General features: G+C 50.0%; 1 protein-coding gene across 2 annotated transcripts in view; it reads right to left on the bottom strand.

Moving 5' to 3' along the window:
- The window catches only part of PPARA (peroxisome proliferator activated receptor alpha), a 70,102-nt gene that overhangs the window by 20,702 nt on the left and 24,780 nt on the right, over positions 1-24,620 (bottom strand). For both annotated transcript variants that reach the window (XM_045466435.1, XM_045466434.1), the window contains exon 3: positions 6,534-6,769. In XM_045466435.1, the coding sequence (XP_045322391.1) occupies positions 6,534-6,741 (208 nt within the window). In that variant the 5' untranslated portion in view covers positions 6,742-6,769. The remainder of the gene's footprint in view (positions 1-6,533; positions 6,770-24,620) is intronic.

The raw sequence follows: 24,620 nt of genomic DNA, 5'->3' as shown, positions 1-24,620 counted from the left end.
AACCAGTGTAATAAGACAAGAAAATGAAATAAAGGCATCTAGCTTAAAAAAGGAGAAGTGGGGTGCCTGAGTGCCTCAGTCGGTTGTGTCCAACTCTTGATTTCAGCTCAGAACTTGATCTCAGGGTCATGAGTTTGAGCCTCACGCTGGGCTCTACGCTGGGCATGAAGCCCATTAAAAAAAAAAAAAAAGGAAGAGGTACAACTCTTTATGTACAGATGACATAACTCTCTGTGCATAAAATCCTAAGACCTTATAAAATATGAAACACGTAGCAATAAATCTGACAAAAACTGTGAAAGACCTGTGCACTGAAAACTAGAAAACAACGAAGAATGAATCTAATGGAGGCAGTAAGTCCGTGGCTCCAAAGGCTTCGTGTTGTTATGATGTCAGTTCTCCCCACATGGACCTTTTGGCTCAAGGCAATCCCAATCAAAATCTTAGCAGGCCTGTTGCGTAGACATTGAAAAACTGATTCTGGAATTAACAGAACACCCAAGGCACCTTTAGCAAAGAAGAAACAATTTGGAGAACTTAACGCTACTTGACTCCAGGCCTTATTATAGAACTACAGTGGCCAGGAATTAGTGACATTGGTATCAAATGAGACAACAGATCCGTGAAACTGAACAGAGGGTCCGGAAATAGACCCAGGCAGGTAAGGTCGATTGCTTTTGGACAAAGATACGAAGGCCATTTAGTGGAGACAGCAGTCTTTCTGACAAAGTGTGCTAGAACTTTACAAATGCAAAAGAGAGAGAGAAAGAGAGAGCGAGAAGCAGTGAGTTTCGATCTACGTATGAAGATTAACTCCATAGATCCGGTACATCAATGTAAAACCCAAAAAACGGAAAACTTGCAGAAGAAAGTGACTTCGGGCCAGGCAAATATTTCTTAAACATGACGCAGAAGGCATGATCCATGCAAGAAAAAAACACTGATGAATCGCATTTCCTCTAAAGCAAGGACTTCTGGGTTTTGAAAAAGACTGTTAGGAGAAAGAAAAGACAAGCCACGGACTAGGAGAAAATATTTATACGTCACACATCTGATGAAGATACTTGCATCCAGAATAGAGGAATAGCTCTCGGCAGTCAAGAGCAAGGACCCCACTCAGCTTCAAACGGGCAAAAGATCTGAACAGAAGTGTCGCCGAAGAAGACGTGTACGTAGAAGACGTACAGACTTGGTAAACGAGCCGTGGGGACGGAAAGTTACGGCACAGGAAACACGGCCGATACTATCACGATAAAGCCGCGTGGCGGCAGATGGTGCCTCCACTTGCCGTGGTGAGCGCTCTGTAACGCACGGATTATCGTATGGAAAATTCACTGTGTTGCGCACCTGAAACGAACATTGTACATCCGCTACGCTTCAGTAAAACTTTTTTAAGAAGAAGATATCTGGCAAAAGATTCTCAGCATCACATACCGCTACACGCCCGTTGGAATGGGAAAAACCCAGAAGACTGAGCACAACTACAGTTGGTGACGGCGTGCCGGGGCTGGAGCTCTCACACGCGCTGGTGGGAGCCTGAAATGGTATCACGTTCTGGAAAAGATTTTGGCAGTTTCCTTCCTTTTTATTTTCATTGAAAAAAAAATTTTTTTTAAACATCTATTTATTTTTGAGAGACAGAGAGAGACAGGGTGCGAGCAGGGGAGGGACAGAGAGAGAGGGAGACACAGAACCCGAGGCAGGCTCCGGGCTCCCAGCCGTCAGCACAGAGCCTGATGTGGGGCTTGAACCCACACACCGCGAGATCGTGACCTGGCTGAAGTCGGACGCTTAACAGACCGAGCCACGCCAGTGCCCCGATTTTGGCAGTTTCTTAAAAGCTACACAAACATCTACCTTATGTCCCAGCCATTTGCTCCCAGGTGTCTACCCGGGAGAAGTGAAGGCACCTGTCCACACAGAGACTGGTACACGGCTTGACCTGTAGCAGCCAATACCTAGAAGCGACTCAAATGTTCATCAGCAGGTGCACGGAGAAGCAAACAGGAGCAGAGCCACACAACAGACAAAAAGACTGAACTGGTGCAGAGGAAGCTCCAGATAATTCTGCTGAGTGAAAGAAGTCAGACTGAAAAGAGAACATACTGTATTCTTCTTGTTTTTTTTCAGTTTATTTATTTATTTTGAGAGAGAGACAGAGAGAGCAGGGGAGGGGCAGAGAGAGAGAGAGAGAATCCCAAGTAGGCCCCGTGCTGTCAGCACAGCCCCGACATGGGGCTCGATCCCACCAACTGTGAGATCGTGACCTGAGCTGAAATCACGAGGCGGATGCTTCACTGACTGAGCCACTCAGGTGTCCCTGTATTATTCTTTTTATATAAAATTCTAGGAGACACAAACAGATATATAATCACGGGAAGACCAGGGGTTGCTCAGGGGAGGGGAAGGAAACCGAGGGTGGAGAAGAGGGTTTATAAAAGGGCACAAGTAAATTTGGGATTGATGGATTGGGTCACTATTTTGATTGTGGTGACGGTTTCACACTTAAAATGCGTGGGTGTGGGGGCGCCTGGGTGGCTCAGTCAGTTGAGTGTCCGACTTCGGCTCAGGTTATGATCTCGCGGTTCATGAGTTTGAGCCCCGCGTCGGGCTCTGTGCTGACAGCTCAGAGCCTGGAGCCTGCTTCAGATTCTGTGTCTCCCTCTCTTTCTGCCCCTCCCCTGCTCAGGCTCTGTCTCTCTCTCTCAAAAATAAAACATTAAAAAAACTTTTTAAACGTGTGTGTGTACGTATACACATCAAGTGGTACACTTTAAATATGTGCAGTTTATGGAATGCCAGTCAAGTCGCTAAGAGAAATCGAGGGGAGAAAAATAGATCAGGCTGCACCAGCCGCCTCGCCCGTCTGGTCTCCTGGGTGTAACACGTGAAGTGAATACACTTCATAGATGGCCCTTCCACGGGAGCGGTTTGTGTAATTTCGCACCATCACCCAAGGGTTGGAAGATCTAATTTACAAATGAGGGATAATCTTATCCCTCAAATTAGCCACCGACACGAGCACGGGGAAACCGGTAGGAAGTATGAGGTGATTCCAAATGACCAAAAGGATCAACGGTCAGGGGCCGGAGGGGCTACGAGTGGCAGACCACACGCCCACCGCGGGGAAGGCTGGCGGTGCAGAGGCAGGGGCGTGTGCCCAGCACACCTCGGAGTGCTCACTTTTGCTAAGATCCCCCTCCTGTTTTGGTCACGAAGTTCCTTGGAATTGGTCGAAGGCCAGTGTGGAACTCTCTCCCCCCAAACCCTTGCCCTTTACTTTCTTTAGACGGGACGTGCGTGGCAGCCCGTGGAGCTGGGTCAAACGTGGCTTCCCACGAAGCGTATGCACCACGAGGCTAGTTGGCGTGACGTTTCCAGGTCTTACCTGTGTCCCAGCTTTCAGACGGCATGTAGCTCCTGACAATGACCCGAAAGACGTTAGTTTTAGAAAAGCTACCTTGCCCTAAACTGGAAGAATGCGATTTCAGATTCCTTCTGGTGGAGGGTGAGGACTTGGGAAGAGAAAGCCCAGGCCGAGCGGCCACTGTGTGGCCTCTGCCTTCCCGGAGAAAGTGGGAAGGTGTCTGAACACTCTTCGTGTCCACGGCTAGAACAGAACTTTCCGGGGGCTTTACCATGACACGTCCGCCCCGCTCACGCAAGTTCCTTATTTCAGAAGGACCTCGAGACTGTGTCTGACCTGAAGGAAGGCGTATCCTCGAATCCTTTCATTATAAGAGGGACTATGTTTTCCAAAGAAGGGGGAAGAAACCACTTCCTTGAAGAAAAGAGACAAATTGACACAGATAGATCTCGAATCCGGAAGAAAACCGATTTCTGACAGTCAACGTAACCACAAATAGTGCACAAAAAACACCCCGGCGTGCGGCGTGTCTACGATGTGGAGAAGAAAGGACCCATTTGAGGGGTGGAGAGCTGGGTGTTGAGCCCAGGTTTTCTCCTACTCTGGGCTTGGAACCTCCAGCACGTCCCAAAGTCCCGGGGTCTGCCTCCTTTCCTCTTCCCTTAAATAAACATAACGACGAACTCAAACACGGCTCTTGGGATTCAGGGAGATAAGGCCCATGCGGTGGCTAACCGGTGCTGGGTAGCTGGGCTGTCACCGTCCCTGACCCCGGCACGGGCTGGCCACAAGACTCGGCAAGGTGGGCCTACAACACAGAGGCTCTTCCTTGCTCCCTCCCTCCCTGTTTCTGGAAGCGGCCGTCACCCGGAACACTCTCTGGAACACGTCATGGGAAAAGCAGCCAAGACTTGAACCGTTTATAAAGGTCTGTTGGGGTCACCACAGAGGCTGCTCGGTCACGAAGGCCGCAGAGTCCTTTAACGCATCATCTTCACAGGGCGTCCCACGGATCGCACAATCCCTGAGTTACGAGGTCGAGAGCGGGGCGTCAGAAGGGATGTTCGCACAAACAACGTGGCTGTGGAGCCAGCTGGGGAGCACGGGGTCAAGTCTCGGTGCGGCCTCTTTCCAGCTGTGTGACCGGGCCACGTTACCTAGTTCCCGCGGGTTCGTTTCCACTTGCAAAGCGGCAACAATCCGGGGTTTTCACAAGGATTACGCGAGCCTCTGCACAAGCTGCCTTTTTTTCCTCCTGCCAGGAATGCTCCTTCCCGCTGCTTTTATTTTCCTTTAAAGTACTTCAAACATATAGGAAAATATAGAGTATAACACCCACCGCCCAGATTTCCAAACTGTGACGCTTTCTCACACGGCTTCACGTCTCTGTTGAAAGTACCACCTGCAAGGGCTGAATTCCCCACGGAGCTCCCCTCCCCCCCCCCCCCCCCCCCCCCGTCTCTTTCTCAGCTGGAGACCCCTCCCTCCGCCCCCGCCCCCCTCTCTTCTCTCGGCGAGTGATCGACACAGTAAAGCTGGAGCCAACTTTACCAGGTGCGCGTCTGAACCCACCTACCCCACGCGGCACTCTCTGGTGCTGGAGGTTTTACGGGAATTGAATCCCGCTGAAGATATCCTTCAGCATATTTTCACTCCGTGCCACTTTTTACAAGGATTCATGTTGACACAAGCGGAGCGAATTCATTCCTTGAAGTTACCATAGAGTGTTCCGCTGCAGGGAACGCGCACGATTTCTCTGCTTTCCTTGTTTCCTGTTCGTCCCCATCACAGGCACTGTCGCGCTGCACGTACCATGAACCATGGTTGCCGGGCACACCCCCATTCACGTCTCCTTCTATTTATTTCTTTTTAATTTTTTTTTAATGTTTATTTTTTTTGAGAGAGAGAGAGAGAGAGAGACAAAGACAGAGTGCGAGCGGGGGAGGGGCAGAGAGAGAGAGGGAGACACAGAATCCGAAGCAGGTGCCGGGCTCCGAGCTGTCGGCACAGAGTCCGACACGGAGGGCGAACCCACAGACCGTGAGATCATGACCTTCAGTCGGGCGCTTAACCGACTGAGCCACCCGGGCGCCCCATTCACATCTCCCTTTGAACAATGTCTGTCCCCAGTGGGCCTGCTGGGTTTAGAGTGCATCCGCTTTGCACTACTCTCTCTGCACAGGTTTTATCAGCGCACGCTGTTCAGCACAGCACCAACCCTCCCTTCCCACCGTCACTAAAGTCAGTGCAATCATCACGAAAACCGTCTTCCTGGGGCAGGAATGAGTGAGAAGGCAGTAGGGAGAAACGTGCTCTGGGTTCAGCACTCATATAGGGGGCCACGGAGGGGAAAGAACGCAGAGACCTTTCGTGGACGCTGCCGTGGAGAACATTCTCCCTCGGTTCCCCGGAGGGCCCCGGTATTCCACGCTCGGAGCCGACAACCACACGTACCCCTGTTGCCAACCACTAGCTGGGCCGACCCCGGTCCAGCCCGGTCAGTCCCGACCGGAGACCCGCTTCTGCCAGGAAGCGTGTGGAGTCAGGTGCACCCCAGACGGAGCCTTTTCGAATCGAGGGCACGGTTTACGCCACGTTACCCCGGGCTCGCTTAAGTGCTGTCTGGAAGGATGAACCGTTTTACGTCTTCTTCCTTCCCAGTGATCCCAGAGGTTACCCGAGTGGCCCCCGTGTTTTATTTCTTTGTTTCTGCCTTGCTGGCCCTCGATGTAGTTCGTAATGCAATGTAGAATTTAGGGAGATGGCTCGTACACATCTCCAGATTTTAAAAAACCATCATTTTTATTAGAATAGGAGGCTCTGCTTTAAAGAAATAAGAAGTCAGAATTTTTTTTTTTTTAGAAATGTGGCTGACTGCCTTAACTGAGTTTCAAGTATTATTTGATGCGCGTATGTATGGCTTTTAAAAGAAGCGTACTGTGAGACACACGGTACAGCAGGTCCAGGGGAATGGGCTATGCTTTATCATGTCTAAAGAGTTTGCTGCACAGAGATGTGACCTCTTTTCCAGCTAGAGAGAACAATTTTCTCTGCAGGATAAAAGAAAAAAAAAAAAAAAAGAAAAAACACAAAAAAACAAAACCAAAACCAAAAAACGAAACCAAAACATTTCCAAATAAAGCTTTCAAGGATACAGCACACTCACCTGTAATAACAGATCCATCTGATCCTGGGCCACTTCCTAAATACTGGTATTCTGTAAAGCTGAAGCTTCCGGAACTGTCCTCCCCAATGGACTGAGAAATCTCTTGGATGTTTCCCATTTCTTGTAGGAATTCTTCAGATAATGGGCTTTCCAGATCATCAGCCTCGAGGGGGGAGAGGGGGCAAATCGGGCTTTCTGTGTCTACCATGTTGGTTAGATGGTTCTGGAAACGCAACCTGGGAAGACAGAGAAGTAACTCGTGAACCATGGACATAGAAGAACACTGGTTTTCCTTCGATGAAAGCATCATACCTGAACTTGTAACCTAAGGAGGAACGTTACTTTTCTCAGCATGCCTTTAGATAAGCACGCTAAGGAAATGAAAATCTTTAAACACAAAATGTGTAAGGACACAAAGCCGATCCTGGTCGAATCACTCACCTGCTACACGCTGTGCTCAGCGCAACCTACTGTACCCGAGCTGGACGGAAACAGCAGCGGACAGAGTCCCTGCTTTCCTGAACACCGCGTTTGGTGGGGACACAGACAGTTAACAAATAAACAAATCCACACGTGGACTGTCCGATCCTGGTCCGACGGCTCATCGGATGGGGAACGGATGCTGCCTTACACGGGACGCTGCCTTGCAGATTTGGGGATAACAGGGTCTGAAAGGGGGAGGTGTGCGGAGGTCTCGGGGAAGAATGTTCCGGCAAACAAATGGCAAGTGCAAAAGTCCCACGATGGAAGCCTGCCAGGAGCGAGCAGGCCGAGGTGACTCAGCCGAGGGGTGCAGGGCGAGTGGGGTGGGGGGGGGGGACACACCGTCAGCCTGTTCTCCCGGTACCCATGGGCTAATTCATGCAGGTTTTCCTAAAAAATGATTGTGCACTTACGGATACATCGTAGAACTAAAAAAACCCAAACAGGTGCGTCCCTGTCAAAGCCAGACTGTTTCAGCTGGCAAAAAACCAACAGAACACGCTCCAGGTGGGTGGGTCCTGTTATGAGCTGAACTGTACCCCCACCAGAACTCACACGTTGGAATCCTAACCCCCGGGACCTCAGGACGTGGCTATATTTGGAGGCAGAGTCTTAAAGAGGTGTTTATGTCAAAAGGAGGTCTTTAAAGGGGGCCCGAATCCAATCCGATTGGCGTCCTTCTAAGAGGAGGACACTGGGCGTCCGTGCGCAGAGGGAAGGCAGCCGCCGACAAGCCCGGGGGAGAGGCCTCCGGAGAAGCCAGAGCCGCCAACACCCTGTTCTCGGACTTCCAGGCTCCAGCACGGTGAGAAAAAAACGCCTCCTTAAGCCACCCAGTCTGTGATGCCTCGTTTGGCCTCCCCGGCAAACGATCACGGCCACAGAGTCAAAGCAGTGCCACGTCCCACGTCGGTTGGGACACTTCTTTCACACTTCTGCTCAAACGCCCGAAGCCACTTCCTGTGACCTCCGGACTGAAGTCCGCCTCCTCGACACAGCACTCGCGATCTCATGATGCGTCTCCTTCCTGATCTCGCCTCTTCGCCGTCTCCCTGTCCCCACTGTGACCCGCGGCACCGGGCCGCCACCTGGTCCACGCCTTCCCCGCACCGCTTCATCTCTGCACCTTCGTCCGAGTCCACCTGCCCGAACTGCCCTCCCCACCTCCGTCCCCCCGAGATCCCGCCCCACGACCACCCCCCGGGGCCTGGCGGTCATGCGTCCTCAATGAGACGGACCAGGCGACACTTGGCTTCTGGAACCGCTTTCCCGGCTGAAAGCGAAGCCCACGGCTCCCGGCACGGAGGGGACCCAAGCAGGTGCATGCCAGCAACGGCCAGGGCTCTCCGCCGAGGTGAGGATGCCGTTCCCCAGCGAACCCACAACCCACGGTACCCGCTCCCGTGAAACGCTTCCACGTTTCAGCCCTGCATAAAGGGAACAGTGGCTGTAAGTCCAAGAGTGAAGGGGAGTCTTGACTTCCTTTAGAAATGAAAAAAGGCTGCAATTCGCACATTTCTGTGAAAGTCACATCTCACCCTTGGAGTTCTGACAAGCAACCGTGATGGTGACAGTCACACACGGGAAAAATCAGAGAGAATCGTTAGCCTTTCACGAGCTTTAAAAGGAAGGGACCTTCCTTCTCTGTAATCTAGGAGTGTAGACGGGGCTGTGAGTCTGTGCAGTTTTTCTACCGTATTTCGTTCCGCGTTCTATCTGGAGGAAGATTTCTTCAAATGGCAAGCAAGACGGTGGGGTAAGCATTGCTTACGATGTTCTTCACCATGAAAAACTACAGTCCCTCACTTCAAGGTTTAACCATGAAGTCCAGCCTAATAAGTATGGGCTGGGCAGAGGCTGCACGGTCAGTGGGGCTGTGACCACCCCCCTCCTCGACCCCTTCATATTCCCGGTGCTACAGGGGACAATGCAGGTGGACAGCAGCCTTTTTTTTTTTTTTTTTCTTCCTTTCCCTGCAAGTATTCTGTCTTTCCTGGCAGGAGCGTTGAAACTGAAGAATCGATCGCGAACTGTAAGATCGTGTTAGTTTCCTTGTCATTACATTCGGGGAGTTTGAATACTGTGGGACCTTATCATTTTACTTTTCAGTTGCTTTTAAGCATACCTGAGATTTATTTAGGGAAACGTCTGTCTCACCGCTAATGAAGAGCTAACTAGATAAAATCCCTCCAGCGAGTGAGGCAATACCGTCCTGAACTCTGGCCAGGGGACTGGCGTTTGCACAAATCACCGCCCGCCCTTTCTGGCTTCCAGCTCGAGCAGATGAGGCTCGGCTCCTTTGAAGGCGTCCCCAGGTAGAGAGCGCAGCCCACCTGCCTGGCGGCTCCGGGCTCCAGGGCCTCCCCGCCGCCCCCGGCCCCCATCACTGTGGCTTCTGCTCAAGAAGCAGAAATATCACAGGAAGTCTGGCTCTAAAGCCCACATAGCACAGCCACTGCCCAGTTCCTCGGAGAGCAAACCAGGTGCCAGTTAGCGTATCCTCTGCCCTAAGTGCCTCAGGAGGGGCAGGCGGGCGCAACAAACGATCCGTTTTCTCCGCAGCTCCCAGTGTGGCCGACGAGGCAAGGCAGAAACGACTGGAGAAAAATCAGAGAGCGCCAGCACAACTCCAGTGGGGCTTGGGTTTCCTAGCGCAGAGAGGCTTCCGCGGAGGCCGAGAGCCCAGGAAAGGACAGCGGGCCTCCAAGCCCGGCTCCCCCCAAGATGCATGTGCCCGGCCGTCCTGGCCCTCCTTCCCTGTCCCCGGGGCCTGCGGGGCTCTAAAGGCATCTGTTCTTTGCCGTCCCATTTAAATGTTAGAGCTGCGTCTTGTATGTCGGAAACGCCCACGTGAACGGCTAAAATTCTACTTTCAGGTCTCAGGAGCACATTTACCAGTCGGAGTATTCCTTTGGGCAGAGTATACAAAAGTGACAGAACATTAAAAGAAATGATAAGAATGAAAAGAAGGAAGGGAAGGAGGGAGGGAGGGGGGGAGGGAGGGAGGGAGGGAGGAAGGATAGGAGGGAGGGAGGGAGGGAGGGAGGGAGGAAGGATAGGAGGGAGGGAGGGAGGGAGGGAGGATGGAAGGAAGGGGGACAGAAAGGGAAGCAGATATGATGAGCGTTTTGTGCCGAGGGCGGCTGAAACACTGGAAGGACTGTCACATTAACTGATAACCTGTAAGCATTCGGCACATCAACAGCTCTTGAACAGCATGTTGTTGTTTTTTTTTTAAAGACGAGGCTAAAATGAGTCACAAATGGCACGATGAGCTCTTACTCTGAAGCCGAGGAGGGTCCAGCACAGGCAACTCCGGGTCCCGGCAGCCCCGCGGCTCGGTTCTGATGGGGCCCTGATTCCACGGGGCGTGAGAACGTTTGACGTGCGTCTTGAGGGTAGAGAATGGATTTTGCGACCTTTGCATCCACGCTTCTAGAACGATCTAGCAGGAGGTGCGGGGTTTGTATTTCTGACGCTCAGCCAAGCCTGGCACAGCAGGCGCCCGCGAGGACGCGGCCCGCTCTGCGTCAGCACGTGTGGCCGGCCGTCACCCAGGTGGCAAAATGGCAGAGCCAGTGTGTCCAAAGACAACAAGACGCAAGGGGATCTAGAACAGACGTCAGAGTGATTCTGCGTTGGGACACTGACCAGAAATTTGCCCGGTGAAGTATCATCATCACAGGGGCTTAAAAACAAAGCACAGGGGCACCTGGGTGGCTCAGGCGGTTGAGCGTCTGACTCTTGGTTTCGGCCCACGTCGTGATCTCATCGTTTGGGAGTTCGAGCCCCGCGTGGGGCTCTGTGCTGACAGTGCAGAGCCTGCTTGGGATTTTCTTTCCCTCTCTCTCTCTGCCCCTCCCCTGTTCATGCTTTCTCTCTCTCAAGATAAATAAACTTAAAAAAACAAAAACAAAAACTTGGGGCACCGGGGTGGCTCGGTCAGTTAAGGGTCTGACTTTGGCTCAGGTTATGATCTCATGGTTCGTGAGTTCGAGCCCCGTACCCGGTTCTCTGCTGTCAGCACAGAGACTGCTTCAGATCCTGTCTTTCTTTCTCTCTGCCTCTCCCCTGCTCACAAGCACTCTCCTTCTCTCTCGTTCTCCCTCTGTGTGTGTGTGTGCGTGTGTGTGGTGTGTGTGTGTCTCTGAAAAATAAACATTTAAAAAAAAGAAAAAGCATACAAAAGGAAAAGAAATCTCAGCCTCACAGTAAAAAACAAAGTCCCAAATCGGCAGGAAAGAGCGTGCATCACACAGGGATGTGGGGAGCTGAGCTGCGGCCCGTCAGCAACTTCCCCAGGAGGAGAGACCCGGGCGCAGAATGTGGGGTAAAGACATGAACAGACAGGTGGTCAGTCTGACTCTCCACCTTAGAAGCGACAGAGAATGTGGGAGATATTCTGTGCTGGCATAAATCAGGCGCTTCGAAGAGACAGTGAGGAAGTTTCGTTTCGTCAAATGACTGGAAATCAAAGACCCAGGAGGGATCAGGTCCTCGTTGGCTCCTGGGGCTGTGACTGTGTACGACCTTTCTCTGTGCCGCTACGTTAGTAATGGAGTTTCTTGGACCTTCGAGGCCCTTCATAAATATTTTCTGAAATTAAGTATTAAATAATAGCTCGATATTGCCCCAACTGTCAACACATCTTTAATTTTTAATTTTAATTCTTTCAAGATCAGCTACATGTTTATTTTCGGGAATGCGACTGTAACAACGTGATGGCATTCCATTTAAATACAAAAAAACACAGTTCGTCCCCATCTGATACATCTGACAGTTAAAAGCTATTTGTTTACGTCTACTTTTTATTTTTAAGCATTCGTTATCTTACGGTTCAAGTTTAGAAAGTTATTTTTGTACAAAGGCTAGCTGCCCTTCCCCCGCCGCCCCAAAATAAGTACTTTAAAAGATTTTGCTGTCTCTATAGTTAAGGCTGAAATAACACCGAAAAAACAAACTTGCATTTTCCTAGATCTTCTTTGCTACCTTAATTTTTGCAACCATAAAATTTACTTCCAAACTTACACGGCTGGATATACTAATTTAACGGTGATTCACTTTTTTTGTATTCAGAGTCTTAGATTACGTATACGAAAGCTAATTTATTAAACCTTTGCGCACAAAGATGAACGCACCTGCATTGCAAACTTATATGAAGAATGAAGTTACAAAAAAAGTAAAAATGGTATTAAAGTTGATGTGTGTGTAAATCACTTACAAAAATCCCCCAAATGGGATAAAGTTGTTCATCCCTGATTTTCCTCGTTTGGCTGTCAGAGTTGAAATATGAATATAAAATGGTTAGAATTCAAAACATTTTTTTTTTAATTTTTTTTTTCAACGTTTATTTATTTTTGGGACAGAGAGAGACAGAGCATGAACGGGGGAGGGGCAGAGAGGGAGGGAGACACAGAATCGGAAACAGGCTCCAGGCTCTGAGCCATCAGCCCAGAGCCCGACGCGGGGCTCGAACTCACGGACCGCGAGATCGTGACCTGGCTGAAGTCGGACGCTCAACCGACTGCGCCACCCAGGCGCCCCTCAAAACATTTTTATATGTGAGGGGATTAGATACTCGAGACCAAGAACAGATGAATTTTCCCCACTCGGAACTTGTATTCGACACAAAAAGCGTCCAAATAAATAGTTACAAACATTGGACTTTTACTTTGCTACGACTTATCTTTCTGTAATCCACCTGAGTTTGTTCTACTGTAAAACCCCCCTCGAATGATCACTTCGTGTGCTTACCGATGTCACCTTACAGGAACCCATTTACATTCCCTTTTGCTAAATTAGGTCTGATAAGGCTTCAGAATGGTAGAAAGGTAAAGGGTGGAATTTTTGTCGAAGGAGTACCATTTACACGGGAGGCAAGAGAGCCATCAGATAATTTTCCCATTTTCCACCCACCGTAATTCACCACCTTGTCAGATTCTTTATGCTTTTCTGTACACCTTTCCGACATTTAATATCTAGAGCCTCGTGGCTCAATTTGTTGGGCTAGGACTTAAAATCACATTTCAACATAAACAAAGAAATGCTAAAAAGCCTCTGGTGCCTTCGCCTGGCACCAGAAGTTCATAGAAATTGAGTAACCCTTGCCGCCTGCATAATGATCAGCGAGTGCGTTCCCAAAGTCAGGAAAGAAACTGCCTCGGGAAATCCATGTGAAACGGAGGAGGAGAGAGCACCAGGGCGCAGCGGCTGGCCTATTGCAAGGCATGCGACCACAAATGGGATAATTGCGACCGGTTTGCACAGCTTTATCTGGGAACATCTAAGATCTTCCCCGGCGACGCCCGAGGCATCGGCATTTTGTAATCGCGAGAATCTGGCCCATGAAAATGCGTGAGGAGCCCAATGCGGCAGAGTAGCAGCGAACCCCTGACGTCTGTCTTTCGAGGCGCAAGAAGAATGTTCCCTAACACTTCCAAGAAAACTCCTGCCAGGTTTCCGCAAAGTTCACACGACACGGCAGTATTTGTCTTCACTTCACTGCAAACCCAGCAAACCTTCCCATTTTCCTGGAACGGGAATTCTCATTTTTAAATCTCATCTTACCTTTGTCGCCGGGGATACTACCATCGTTACAGGCCAGCTGTCACTTTGGACACACCGTGGGCCTGTTGCAGTGAAATCTGAGCTGAAAAGCTTGTCGCAAGAATCAACAGTCCACGGAGATGAGGTTCACGTTTTACCAGGCAAAAGCTTTGCTCCGACGCACGCAGAAGCCTGGCAACGAGGGTAACGCCGGAACGTTGACCCACCGGACGGCAGAGAAGCAACAGGGGACCCAGGGCCACGCCAGGGACAAAAGGGAATGACGACATCGGGAGCAGGGGAGGGTCTGACTGGTTGTGGCCAGATGACATCAGACACGCGACAGCAAACTTTGTAAGGCTGGGCCTTCGTTTTCTGAGTGAAACCGATGGTCACCTTGGGGTTGAAAGACCACATTTTATGAACTTCGGGAAACACATGGGCATCCCTGAGCTAGACACTGGCTCAACCCTGGAGAGGGCACTGGAAGAGGCAATCTTAGCCCTGCAGGGACCCGCGGCCCCAGGGCAGAGGGTGCGGGGCGGGAACAGGGTAGAGAAGGAGACGGTAACACACGGGTTGAGCCCCAGTAACAGTCACATGCGTTGTTTGAATTTCCCCAGTAGCCGGGGCTGGGCAGGCAGTATGGGCAGCGTTTCCAGAGGAGAAACTCAGCAATCCAGAGAGTAAGTGCCTCGCCCGGCTAGTAGGTGGGGAGATACGAACACCTACGAACAGGATTGTAGAGGCTGCAATGTGGGGAGTCTGGAGGGTCCAGAAAGGCTCCCTGAAGGCGGGACGCCCAAGCCGAATCCTGAAGGGTGGCGAGAAAGAATGACAGGGAGAGGGTAAGGGGCGTCTCTAGCGTGTGCACGGTGACCTAAAGCATCACTGAAAAGCCGCTGAGACGGGCGGTACCGCCCACTTCGAGACCTGTCGGCTCCGCGTTACTGCCTGGCTAACAACCCTGCCACGTCGTGGCTTGAAACGCAAGCGTTTTCGGTGCTCACGGTTCTGCGGGCCAGCGGGCCGGGCGGGCCATCTGGTGGCGGCACCACGCGCGGATGGATGGCCGGTGGAGGTCGGTGCCGCCTGCTGGGTGGGCCTTTCTCAGCGCAGCGGTACCCCAAGGGTGAGGGCAGCAACTTCGAGGCCACAGGCCGCGTGGCCCAGGGCAAGCCACAAGGCGAGCTCAGATCCGAGGGATGGGGACATGAACCCTCCCCCCTGATGGGGCAAAATCTGTGCCCATCTGTGATGCAGCACGACGGGAAGTGGCAGGAGACGAGCGGCAGAAGCAGGAGAGGCCAGTGGTGACGGTGGAAGGGGTGTGGTCCTGTGCCTCGAGGAGACAGGACTCAGGGCAGGGTGCTGGCCAGCAGGGGGGCCTGGCGACACTTGCCTTAGGACTTCCTGGCAGGTGGGTGGGACCTGGTTTTAAAGGCGAGGATGAGGGGCGCCCGGGGGTTAAGCATCCGACTGGGCTTCAGCTCAGGTCATGATCTCAAGGTCCGTGGGATCGAGCCCCGCGTCGGGCCTGCACTGAGTGTGAAACCTGCTTGAGGTTCTCTCTCCCTCTGTCTGCTCCTTTCCCCCACTGGCTCTCTCTCTCTTTCTCTCTCTCTCTCTCTCTCTCAAAATAAGTAAAGGAACTTACGAAAAAAAAAAAAAAAGCTTTAAAGGAGAAGCATCCAGAGGGCTTAGGAGGCTGTTGAGACCGTCCCCAGGGAGGGAGGGCCGGAAGGACAGGAAGAACTGTAACGCTGGGGACTCACGGCAGCAGGGACTCGGGGCAGACGCAAGGCTTAACCTACTCTCTGGCACAGGTAACCGGGAGGATGAGGTGATGTCCAGGAAATCCAGGACGTAAGGACAGCAGGTGTCCCTGGCGGAGGCAGAAAGATGGCAAGGGCAGTCAGGTACGAGGTCTCTGAGGGACACACGGGCTGGGCCCCTCAAGCCGCCTCCCCTCCCGGGGAAGTCACAATGCAGCTAGCGGGGCTCACCTCCCCTGTCCTTAGCAGCAGCTCGGGGAGGACGCAAGTCCCGCCCTCAGGACTGACCACAGGACCACGTTTCTTGGAGCCTGGGTTTCGGTACCTCTAGTCGGGGTCAATTGCATCTGCCAGGCCGGATGTTCTGAGCGTTCGCGAAACGATGGGCCCGTGGCTCCTCCCCAAACAATCGCGTCCCCGGAGGCCAGACCGGGCCGCCTTCAAGTGCACTGCTCAAAATACACCCTGGAAAGCACTGAGCCGATGCCAGTCCGAAGCAGAGCGCTCGGGCCGTCCCGCCAACCTCAGACAGACACGCAAGACCAGTTCCGAAGAAAAAAGCCCCTTTATCTTTCACTTCGAGGGGACGCCTCACTGGAAGCCCAAATTTGCTCAAGATCTAGAGCAAGGAGGGGCGCCTGGGTGGCGCAGTCGGTTAAGCGTCCGACTTCAGCCAGGTCACGATCTCGCGGTCCGTGAGTTCGAGCCCCGCGTCGGGCTCTGGGCTGATGGCTCAGAGCCTGGAGCCTGTTTCCGATTCTGTGTCTCCCTCTCTCTCTGCCCCTCCCCCGTTCATGCTCTGTCTCTCTCTGTCCCAAAAGTAAATAAACATTGAAAAAAAAAATTTTTTTTTTTTTAAATAAAAAAGATCTAGAGCAAGGAGAACGAGGGTTACTTCAGGCAACCTCAACATCCCAGGGGTTAACGCGGGTTGGGTGATCTCAGGAAGGTGATGAGAAGGTGGGTCTCGTTTTCAACCGTTCCCCTTGGACTTCCCTCCAGGTTTCAGACTAAGGCCACGGTATCGAGTTTGGCCGGCGCAGACAAGTTCTGGACGTGCCTCCATTTCTTCAAAGCCCAGGGAAAAGCAGCATGGGAAGAGCAGAGCAGGGTTCTGGGCTAAGGGAACTTCCCGGCATGGAAAATGCCAGAAGCTTTCGATGAGGGCAAAGCCTCTCCAGCAACGCTCTGAGCGCCCAGCGCCCCCCTCGCCCGTGGTCCGTCGGCAGCCCTTCAGCACTTAGAAGAATGACTTTATCAACTTGGGTCCACTTCTCTGCAGGGTGAGAACCACACCTACAGCTTCGTCATTAACGCAACATAACGAAATCAGTAAGTTCGTCTTCAGGGTTTTCTGCCTGACCAAGGGAGGGATGCCTGCCCGTTCTCATTCTGTGTTCTGCTCTATGGCAGGTTAGACAAAAGGAGGGGGAAAAAAAGGCTGAATGTGGGATCGCTGCTTTCCTCCCTCTGCGTAAGGAGACGAGGAAAAGGAAACGCTTCCTCTCTGCATCGGTTCGAGTTAGAGAACTGACATTCGACGTTAGAACTGTATTTCTTCCGTCACCGAGAGGCCGTTGTGCCTCTCGGCATCTGTGTGTGGCCTGAAACGGGCAGTTGGGACGCAGCTGACGAGGACACTGCTCTTTATACTCTGAGGAGCTCTCAGCCATTCGAGAGGGGGTTGAAGATAAAACACGTTGACCACTAACCACCCCCGAAATACACGACCCCAGGAGGACTGTGGGAGGCGAGTTTGAGGGGCCACAGAGGAGAAACCTGACGGCCATATTCAAAAAGCAAACAGGAGTCAGGCCTTCCAGAATTGGTTATTTTTTTAAGAATCCTTTTTAAAAAATTCTTTAGAGGCAGAGAGAGCATATGAGCTGGGGAGAGGGGCAGAGGGAGAGGGAGAATCTCAAGCAGGCTCTGCTCTCAGCGTGGAGCCCCACATGGGGCTCGATCCCATGACCCTTGGACCATGACCTGAGCTGAAATCAGGAGCCGGACGCTCAACTGACTGGGCCACCCAGGCGCCCCAAGCTTTGTATTAAAAGTAAATTCTGGGGGCACCAGGGTGGCTCAGTCGGTTGAGCGTCCGGCTCCTGATTTCGGCTCGGGTCATGAGCTCACGGTTCACGGGATCGAGCCCTGCGTCGGGCTCTGCGCTGACAGTGCGGAGCCTGCTTGGGAGTCTCTCTCTCTCTCTCTCTCTCTCTCTCTGTCTCCCCCCTTCTCTCTTCTCCTCCCCCTCCCCCCTCAAAATAAAGAAATAAACATTAAAGAAACACAAGGCTTAATCTCATTGAGTGTACTCTTGTCCCAATCCCGGCTGAAACCACGGCAGAAAGATTGAAACAGAAAACAAAAAAACAAACGGTGTAAAAGGATGTGTCCACGGGAGCCCTGGAGGCTGGAGAGTAGGAGGGGGAAGGGCTGGGGCACAGGGTGTCAGGGCACGGCCTCCCCACACTGCAGGGGCCTGACAGGGGAGACCAGGAGAGACCAGCAGGCCCCGGCGGGGCCCGTCCCCCTCCCGGCCTGACGCGAGCGTCCCCACCCTCGGCCCGGGACCCCGGCCGGCTTTCTGGTTCCTCGCTTGGTCACACAGACAACCCCCAAGCACCAGGCTTGCTCCGAGGAAGGCCTCTGACGGGAAACACGGCAGCCAGACACCGGCCCATCCAGAAAAGCCGACGTGGAGCAAACAGCATACAGGAGGAAGAAAACGACAAAACCAGGGGAACCGTTTCTCACAGCCCCGGAAAGAGAAGCCACCGCCCTCGTCGAAAGAGAAGAACGTGCCACAAAAAGGAATGTTCAGAGAACAGAAAGCTCCCTTGGGAATTAAAGAAGCCCACCATCACAGACTTAATCAAGAGCTGTAGGAGGGAGGCCTCGGTCTCCCAGAAGGAAGTGGGGGGCAGGGAGGGAGAGACAGAGGAGAAAGGCAGGCAGGAGCCCAGGGGAGGCACGAGAGCGGAGGACATTCGCCGCCAATGAACTCAGGAACATGTCTCAGAAATGAAGGCCCCGGAAGGGTCCACCGGGTTCCCAACAATGGGCACGTACGGACCCACAACGAGGTACGTCACCGGGGACAAAGAGAAGGATCCCACAGGCTTTTGGAAGAGGGAAGACAGTCACATGCAAAAGATCACACACCAGACGCGTCCGCCTGGGGTCCTCAAGAGAGCGCTGGGGGCGGAAGTAAGGCTCCAGACCTTTAGAACGCGGAAGGAAAATTACTTCCGACCCCTTACTAAATATTCAGGTAAGCCATCCACTGGGTGGGCGGGCAGAAAAGTTCCCTTTTATTCTCTTCGTGCGGTGACTGTGTCTCTGGGACTCTGGACTCTCTCCCTCCGTGATGCTCGGTACTTGTCTCGTGTTGGGGGTAATTCTTGCAGAACGTGGGTTTTCACAGAGGCCTGGGGTTTACCTCTGCCTGGCCCGCTCACTCGTGGTGGGGCAGCAAACGTTTCTTGTACGCATCGTGTCGTCACGGTTTTACAGAGGCCCGCGGGTCAACTCCAGGACCTGGTCACGGCTGGCCATGATTCCAGGCACAACACCGCCACCGATCAGATGCCGACGTTGCTAAGGATGGCAGTAACGCTTCTCGAATCCTCATCGCCTGCCGAGGAACGTGTGGCCTCATTTCAATCTTAAAACACTCCCGTGAGGTGGGCACTATTAATACCCTGACTTTACTGATAAGGACCCTGCAGTACAGACAGGTGACAAGGACACGCTGGGGGTCACAGAACCAGCGGAGCTCAGACAGGCAGCCTTGGGTTTCTGCTCCTGAGGGCCATGGAAGCACCGTCTAACGTTCAACCCAACTATGAGCAGTTTAGGGATCTGATAATCCGGTTTCTGATTACCGGCAAGTAGTCAATCCCAGCTCGTCCGTGCGGAGCACAAGCTCCGCTGTGTGAATAGCGTCCTTTGCCAGAGTCCTTAGTAAAGTTGGGAGATGAGGAAAAAACCCCGCGAAAACCCAGCGTTGTTCTAATTTGTTTTTATTTTTTAAATTGTACTTATTTTTTTGAAGCAGGCTTCGCGCCCAGCGTGGGGCTTGAACTCATGACCCGGAGATGGAGGCCTGAGCTGAGATCAAGAGTCAGATGCTTAAATGACTGAGCCACCCAGGCGCCCCTAAGTCGTTTTTACAATAAAGACTGGAGGTTTCCGCTAAAGGCAAAATGAAATGGAGGGACTACTGGCATCCCCAGTTCTTATGCTGCTAAATGCCTGCACAGCTAGTGAGAACGGTCCCCTCATCCAGTAGATGGAGTCACTTCTGCGAGCACCTTCACACGGACCCCTCGAGGCTCAGGGGAAGCGTCCGAATCAAAGCTTCAGTGCCCGTGCTGACTAGGAGCTGGTTGCCTGTTCCGTTGTGCGTGTGTTTTTTCTTTTAAGGGGGCTTCATTTGCCTGGGTGGCTCAGGTAGTTCAGCATCTGTCCTCAGCTCAGGTCATGATCTCGCGGTCCGTGGGTTCGAGCCCCACGTCGGGCTCTGCGCGGACAGCTCGGAGCCCGGAGCCTGCCTCGGATTCTGCGCCTCCCTCTCTCTCTCTGGCCCTCCCCCACACACGCTCTGTCTCTCTCCATCTCTCAAAAATGAATAAACGTGAGAAAAAAATTTTAAGTGGGTGTAGTACAACGGGCATACAGTAATCTGTGCATACCTAAAGTATGTAATTTAATAAGTTTTGATATAGGTATACACCTGTGAAACCAGTATCACAATCAAGGTAATGAACATATCCATCACCCCCAAAGTTTCCTGGTGCCCTTCTGTAATCTCTCCCTCTTGCCCTCCACGCTCCCGTCCCCACCGACCTGCTTCCTGTCCCTGTATATTACATGTTTGCATTTTCTAGAGCTTTATATAAATAGAATCATATAGTATACGCACACTTTGTCCAGCTTCCTGCACTCGGCATAATTATTTTGAGATTCATTCACATTGTCACGCATACCGATGGTTCATTTTTCTTTGTTGCAAAGGAACATTCCAATGTATGGCTGGCCACCGTTTGATGATCCCTTTACCACTGATGGGTATTTGAACCATTTCCAAGTCTTGGCTACTGCAAATACAGCAGCTATCAAAACACACATACGGTCTCCAGATGGACATATGCTTTCTTTTCATTGGCTAAATACCTGGTCATGGGATTGCTGGATCATACGGTTAAAAAGTGTTTAACTTTTTAAAAACCGCCAACCTGTTTTCTGAAGTGTGTGTGTGTCATTTCACAGTCCCTCCAGCAGTGTACGAGAGGCCCAGTCCCTCCACACCATGGCCGACACTTGGTATGGACAGTCTTTCTCATCTGAGCCCTTTTAATGGGTACGTTGTGCTATCATACCACCACCGTGAAAGCTGCGAACATTAGCATGGGGATTGTAGCTTCAATGTGCACTGCCCTGATGACTAATGATGTGGAGCATTTTCACACTGCTATCCATACACCTTCTTTGGTGAAGTGCCTGTTCAAATCTCTTGCCCATTTCAAAAACTGGGTTGTTCAATTTCTTACAGGTGAATCTTCAGAGTCGTTTGTTTTTTCTGCATTCTGGATACAAGTCCTTTATAGGTGTATGCTCTATAAAGATTTTTTTTCGCAGTCTGTTTTTAGTGTTTTCATTCTCCTAAAACTGTCTTTTGAAGAACAAAAAGTTTCATTCTGACGAAGTCCAATTTATCAACTTATCTTTTATGGATTGTGCTATTGGTGTCATATTTATAAAATCTTTGCCCAACCTAAGGTCACAAAGATTTTCTCTTGTATTCATTCTAGAAGTTTTAGAGTTTTAGATTACATTTAGGTCTATGATCTATTTTGAGTTAATTTTTGTATATGGCGTGAGATATGGACCAAAGTTCACTTGAGACACGTGGATAGCCAATGGCGCTGGCACAATTTGTTGAAAAGATTGTGTCAACATAAGATTTCTCAACAGAATTGCCTTTGCACCTTTGTAAAAAATCAGTTGTTTTATTAGTAATGATTAGCTTTTCTTTTTCGTTCTGTTAAAATGGTGAATTACATATATATATTTTTTTACTGTTAAGCCAGCCTTGCATTCCTGGGCTGAAACTACTTAGCTATCAAGTAATATTCTTTTCATATATTATTGAATCTAAGGTCCTAAAATTTTGTTGGAATTTTTGCATCTGTGTTTGTAAGGGATATTAGGCTTTAGGTTTCTTTACTTGTAATGCCTTTGTCTAGTTTTGGTATCAGATAATGCAGGCCTCGTAGAATGAGCAAAGTACTACAAAGTACTCCCACCCCTCTTTGACTTTCTGGAAGGTTTTTGTGTAGATTTGGTATTATTAATTCCTTAGATATTTGGAGAATCTACCAGTGAAGACACCTGAGCCTGGAGTTTCTTGGGGGGAGGGTTTTTAACTACAAGTTGTATCTATTTAATAGATGTATGGCTTGTCAGGGGATCCGTTTCTTCTTGAGTTCAGTTTTTGGAAGTAATTTGTCCTTTTCATCTGAGTTGTCAAATGTACTGGCATATAGTCATTTATAATAGTCTCTTGTTATCCTTCTGATACCTGTAGACTCTGTAGTGATGCTGCCTCTCTTGTTCCAGATATTGGTCATCTGTGTCTTTTCTTCCTTTCCTGGATCAGCCAGGCTAGAGGTTCATCGATTTTATTGATCTTCTCAAAGAACCAGCTTTGTGTTTCATTGATTTCCTCTATTGTGTTTTGGTTTTTTTGTTCATCGATTTCCACTCCGATCTTTATTGTTTCCTTATTCCTGCTCACATTGGATTTAATTTGCTTTTCTTTGCCCAGTTTCTTAAAGTCATTGTTCGAGCCCTTTCTTCTTTTCTAACATGGGTGTTTAGCTGCCATAAATTTCCACTTAAGTGCACAGCAGTATCCCACAAATTCCCATAGGCTGCTTTTATTTTCATTCAGTCCAAAGTACTTTCTAATGTCTTTTTAAAGTTTCTTTATCAACCCATGGATTATTGGGAAGTGTGTCATTTAGTTTCCAAGTACTTGTTGGCTTTTCAGTCATGTTCGTGTTATTGATTTCTAACTTAATTCCACTATAGTCAGAGAGTCTACCGTGTATGACTTAAATTTATTGAAACTTGTTTTATGACCCAGAGTATGACGTATCTTGGTAAACCTTCTACGTGCATTTGAAAACAGTGTCTATTCTGCTGTTGTTGGGTGGAACGTTCTATACATAAGGGTCAATTAGGTCAAGTTGGTGTTGTTCAAATATTCTGTATCTTTGCTGATATTCTCTGTATTTGTTCTATGAGGGGCCTCTGACTAAAACTGCACTGAAACTGCACACTTGTCTATTTCTCCTTCCAGCTCGGTCAGTTTTTGCTTCATGTATTTTAAAGCTCTGCTATTAGGTGCATAAACTTTTAGCATTGTTAAATCATTCCAATGAATCGACCCCATTGTTTTTTTAAATATTTTTTCTGTTCCCCACGCCTTTCCAGTTATACATATTGTAAGCTGTTTCGCCATTGTTGTTGTTCCACTATTACTGATGCGGTTTTCATTTTTTAAAACTCTTTTTTTCCTCTATGTGTGTCATTTTATTTTTCATTGCTATGCCTTCAAGTTCATGAATCTTTTCTTTTGCAATATTGATTCTACTATTAAATCTACCTGGTGTATTTTTAAAAATTTATTGATTTATTTTGAGAGAAACAGAGTGAGCAAGGGAGGGGCAGAGAGAGAGAGGGAGACAGAGAATCCCAAGCAGGCTCCGCACTGCCAGCACAGAGCCCAGCGCAGGGCTCGAAGTCATGAACCGTGAGACCATGGCCTGGGCCAAAACCAAGACTTGGATGCTTAACGGATGGAGCCACCAAGGTTCCTCTACCTGGTGTATTTTTAATCTCACATACTGTAGTTTTCAGTGTAGAAGTTCAATTTATATCTTGTGTTGTATCTACTTAACTTTTTGAGTGCCTAAAATACAGTCATAAAAACTACTTTAATGTGCTTGTCTGGTAAATCTAATATCTATGTCAGTTCTGGGTAGGTTTCGAATCGTTGATCTTTTTCCCCTCATTACGGGTCCTCCCTTCCTGCTACTTTGCATGTCTAGTAATCTTTGATTAGATGTCAGGTATTTTTATTTTACTTTGTTCAGTGCTGGGTAGTTTCATATTCCTATAAGTATTCTTGAGCTACATTCTAAGATGCAGTCACGCTACTTGGAAAAAGCCCGATTCTTTCGTATCTTACTTGTGAAGTTTGTTGGGCAGGACCACAGCAGTATGCATTCTAGTATAACCTTTCCCCACTACTGAGGCGAGATCCTTCTGAGTACCCTATCCAATTCTGTTCAAAGTATGAGGTTTTCCAGACTGGCAGGTGAAACGGGCCTGTTCCCAGCCCCATGTGAGCATCAGGCACTATTCCTGGCCCCAGCTGTTCCCTCCCATCCTCTCGGATGGCTCCTTCCCTGGCCTCCAGTACTTCTGTTCCCTGCACACACCAATCGGCACCTCAGCACAACTATAGAGATCTCTTTCTGTGCGGCCTTCTCCTCTGGCACTTTGCCCTGGGGACTCTAGACATCTCGGTCTCTCTGGACCCTCAGCTCCACCTTCTCAACTAAGGGAGTACTCCTCCTCCCCCATCATAGCCTGTCAGCTCTCAAGTCACACCCCTCACCTTGGCTGTTTGCGTCTTACAACATCAGTGCCATTCAGGGCCTGATTCCAATGTCTTGAAAAACTTGCTTCATATGATCTGTCTGGATTTATGGCTGCCTCGGGCAGGAGGGTAGATCAGTCCCTGCTGTTCCACCTTGGACAGCAGAGCCAATCCTTTTGACACACATAGAGTGAGTTACAAGGCCACAGCCAGTGTGTCTCCATTTTTTAAAATTCACGTCCCCTTCTGATAAATAGAAATAGCTCACATGCTCCTTTCACCTTGTTTTAACTTTTTAAGTAAATTAATGATTAGACTATACTTTCAAAATCCACCCCCTCCTCAGAATCCTGCTAAGCCTCCTTGGGTATATACCTGAGATTCTGATATATCTTGATCATAAACCTGAGATCCCGATACAAAATCCTGACTATATTCCCAGAACTCCGATTACCTCCTTGGGTCTATAGCTGAGACTCTGTCTACACCTTCTTGGGGAAGTACCTGTGATTCTGACACATCTCCTGGATAAACCGGAGATCCTGATAGAGCTCCTGTGTATATTCCCAAGATTCCAGAACATATTCTCCTCACATAGACTCAAATTCC

This window comes from Leopardus geoffroyi, chromosome B4 (genome assembly GCF_018350155.1).
Source record: "Leopardus geoffroyi isolate Oge1 chromosome B4, O.geoffroyi_Oge1_pat1.0, whole genome shotgun sequence".
Taxonomy (NCBI): Eukaryota; Metazoa; Chordata; class Mammalia; order Carnivora; family Felidae; genus Leopardus; species Leopardus geoffroyi.
The sequence above is the reverse complement of the archived record's forward strand: the minus strand, read 5'-3'. Positions and strand labels throughout refer to the sequence as shown.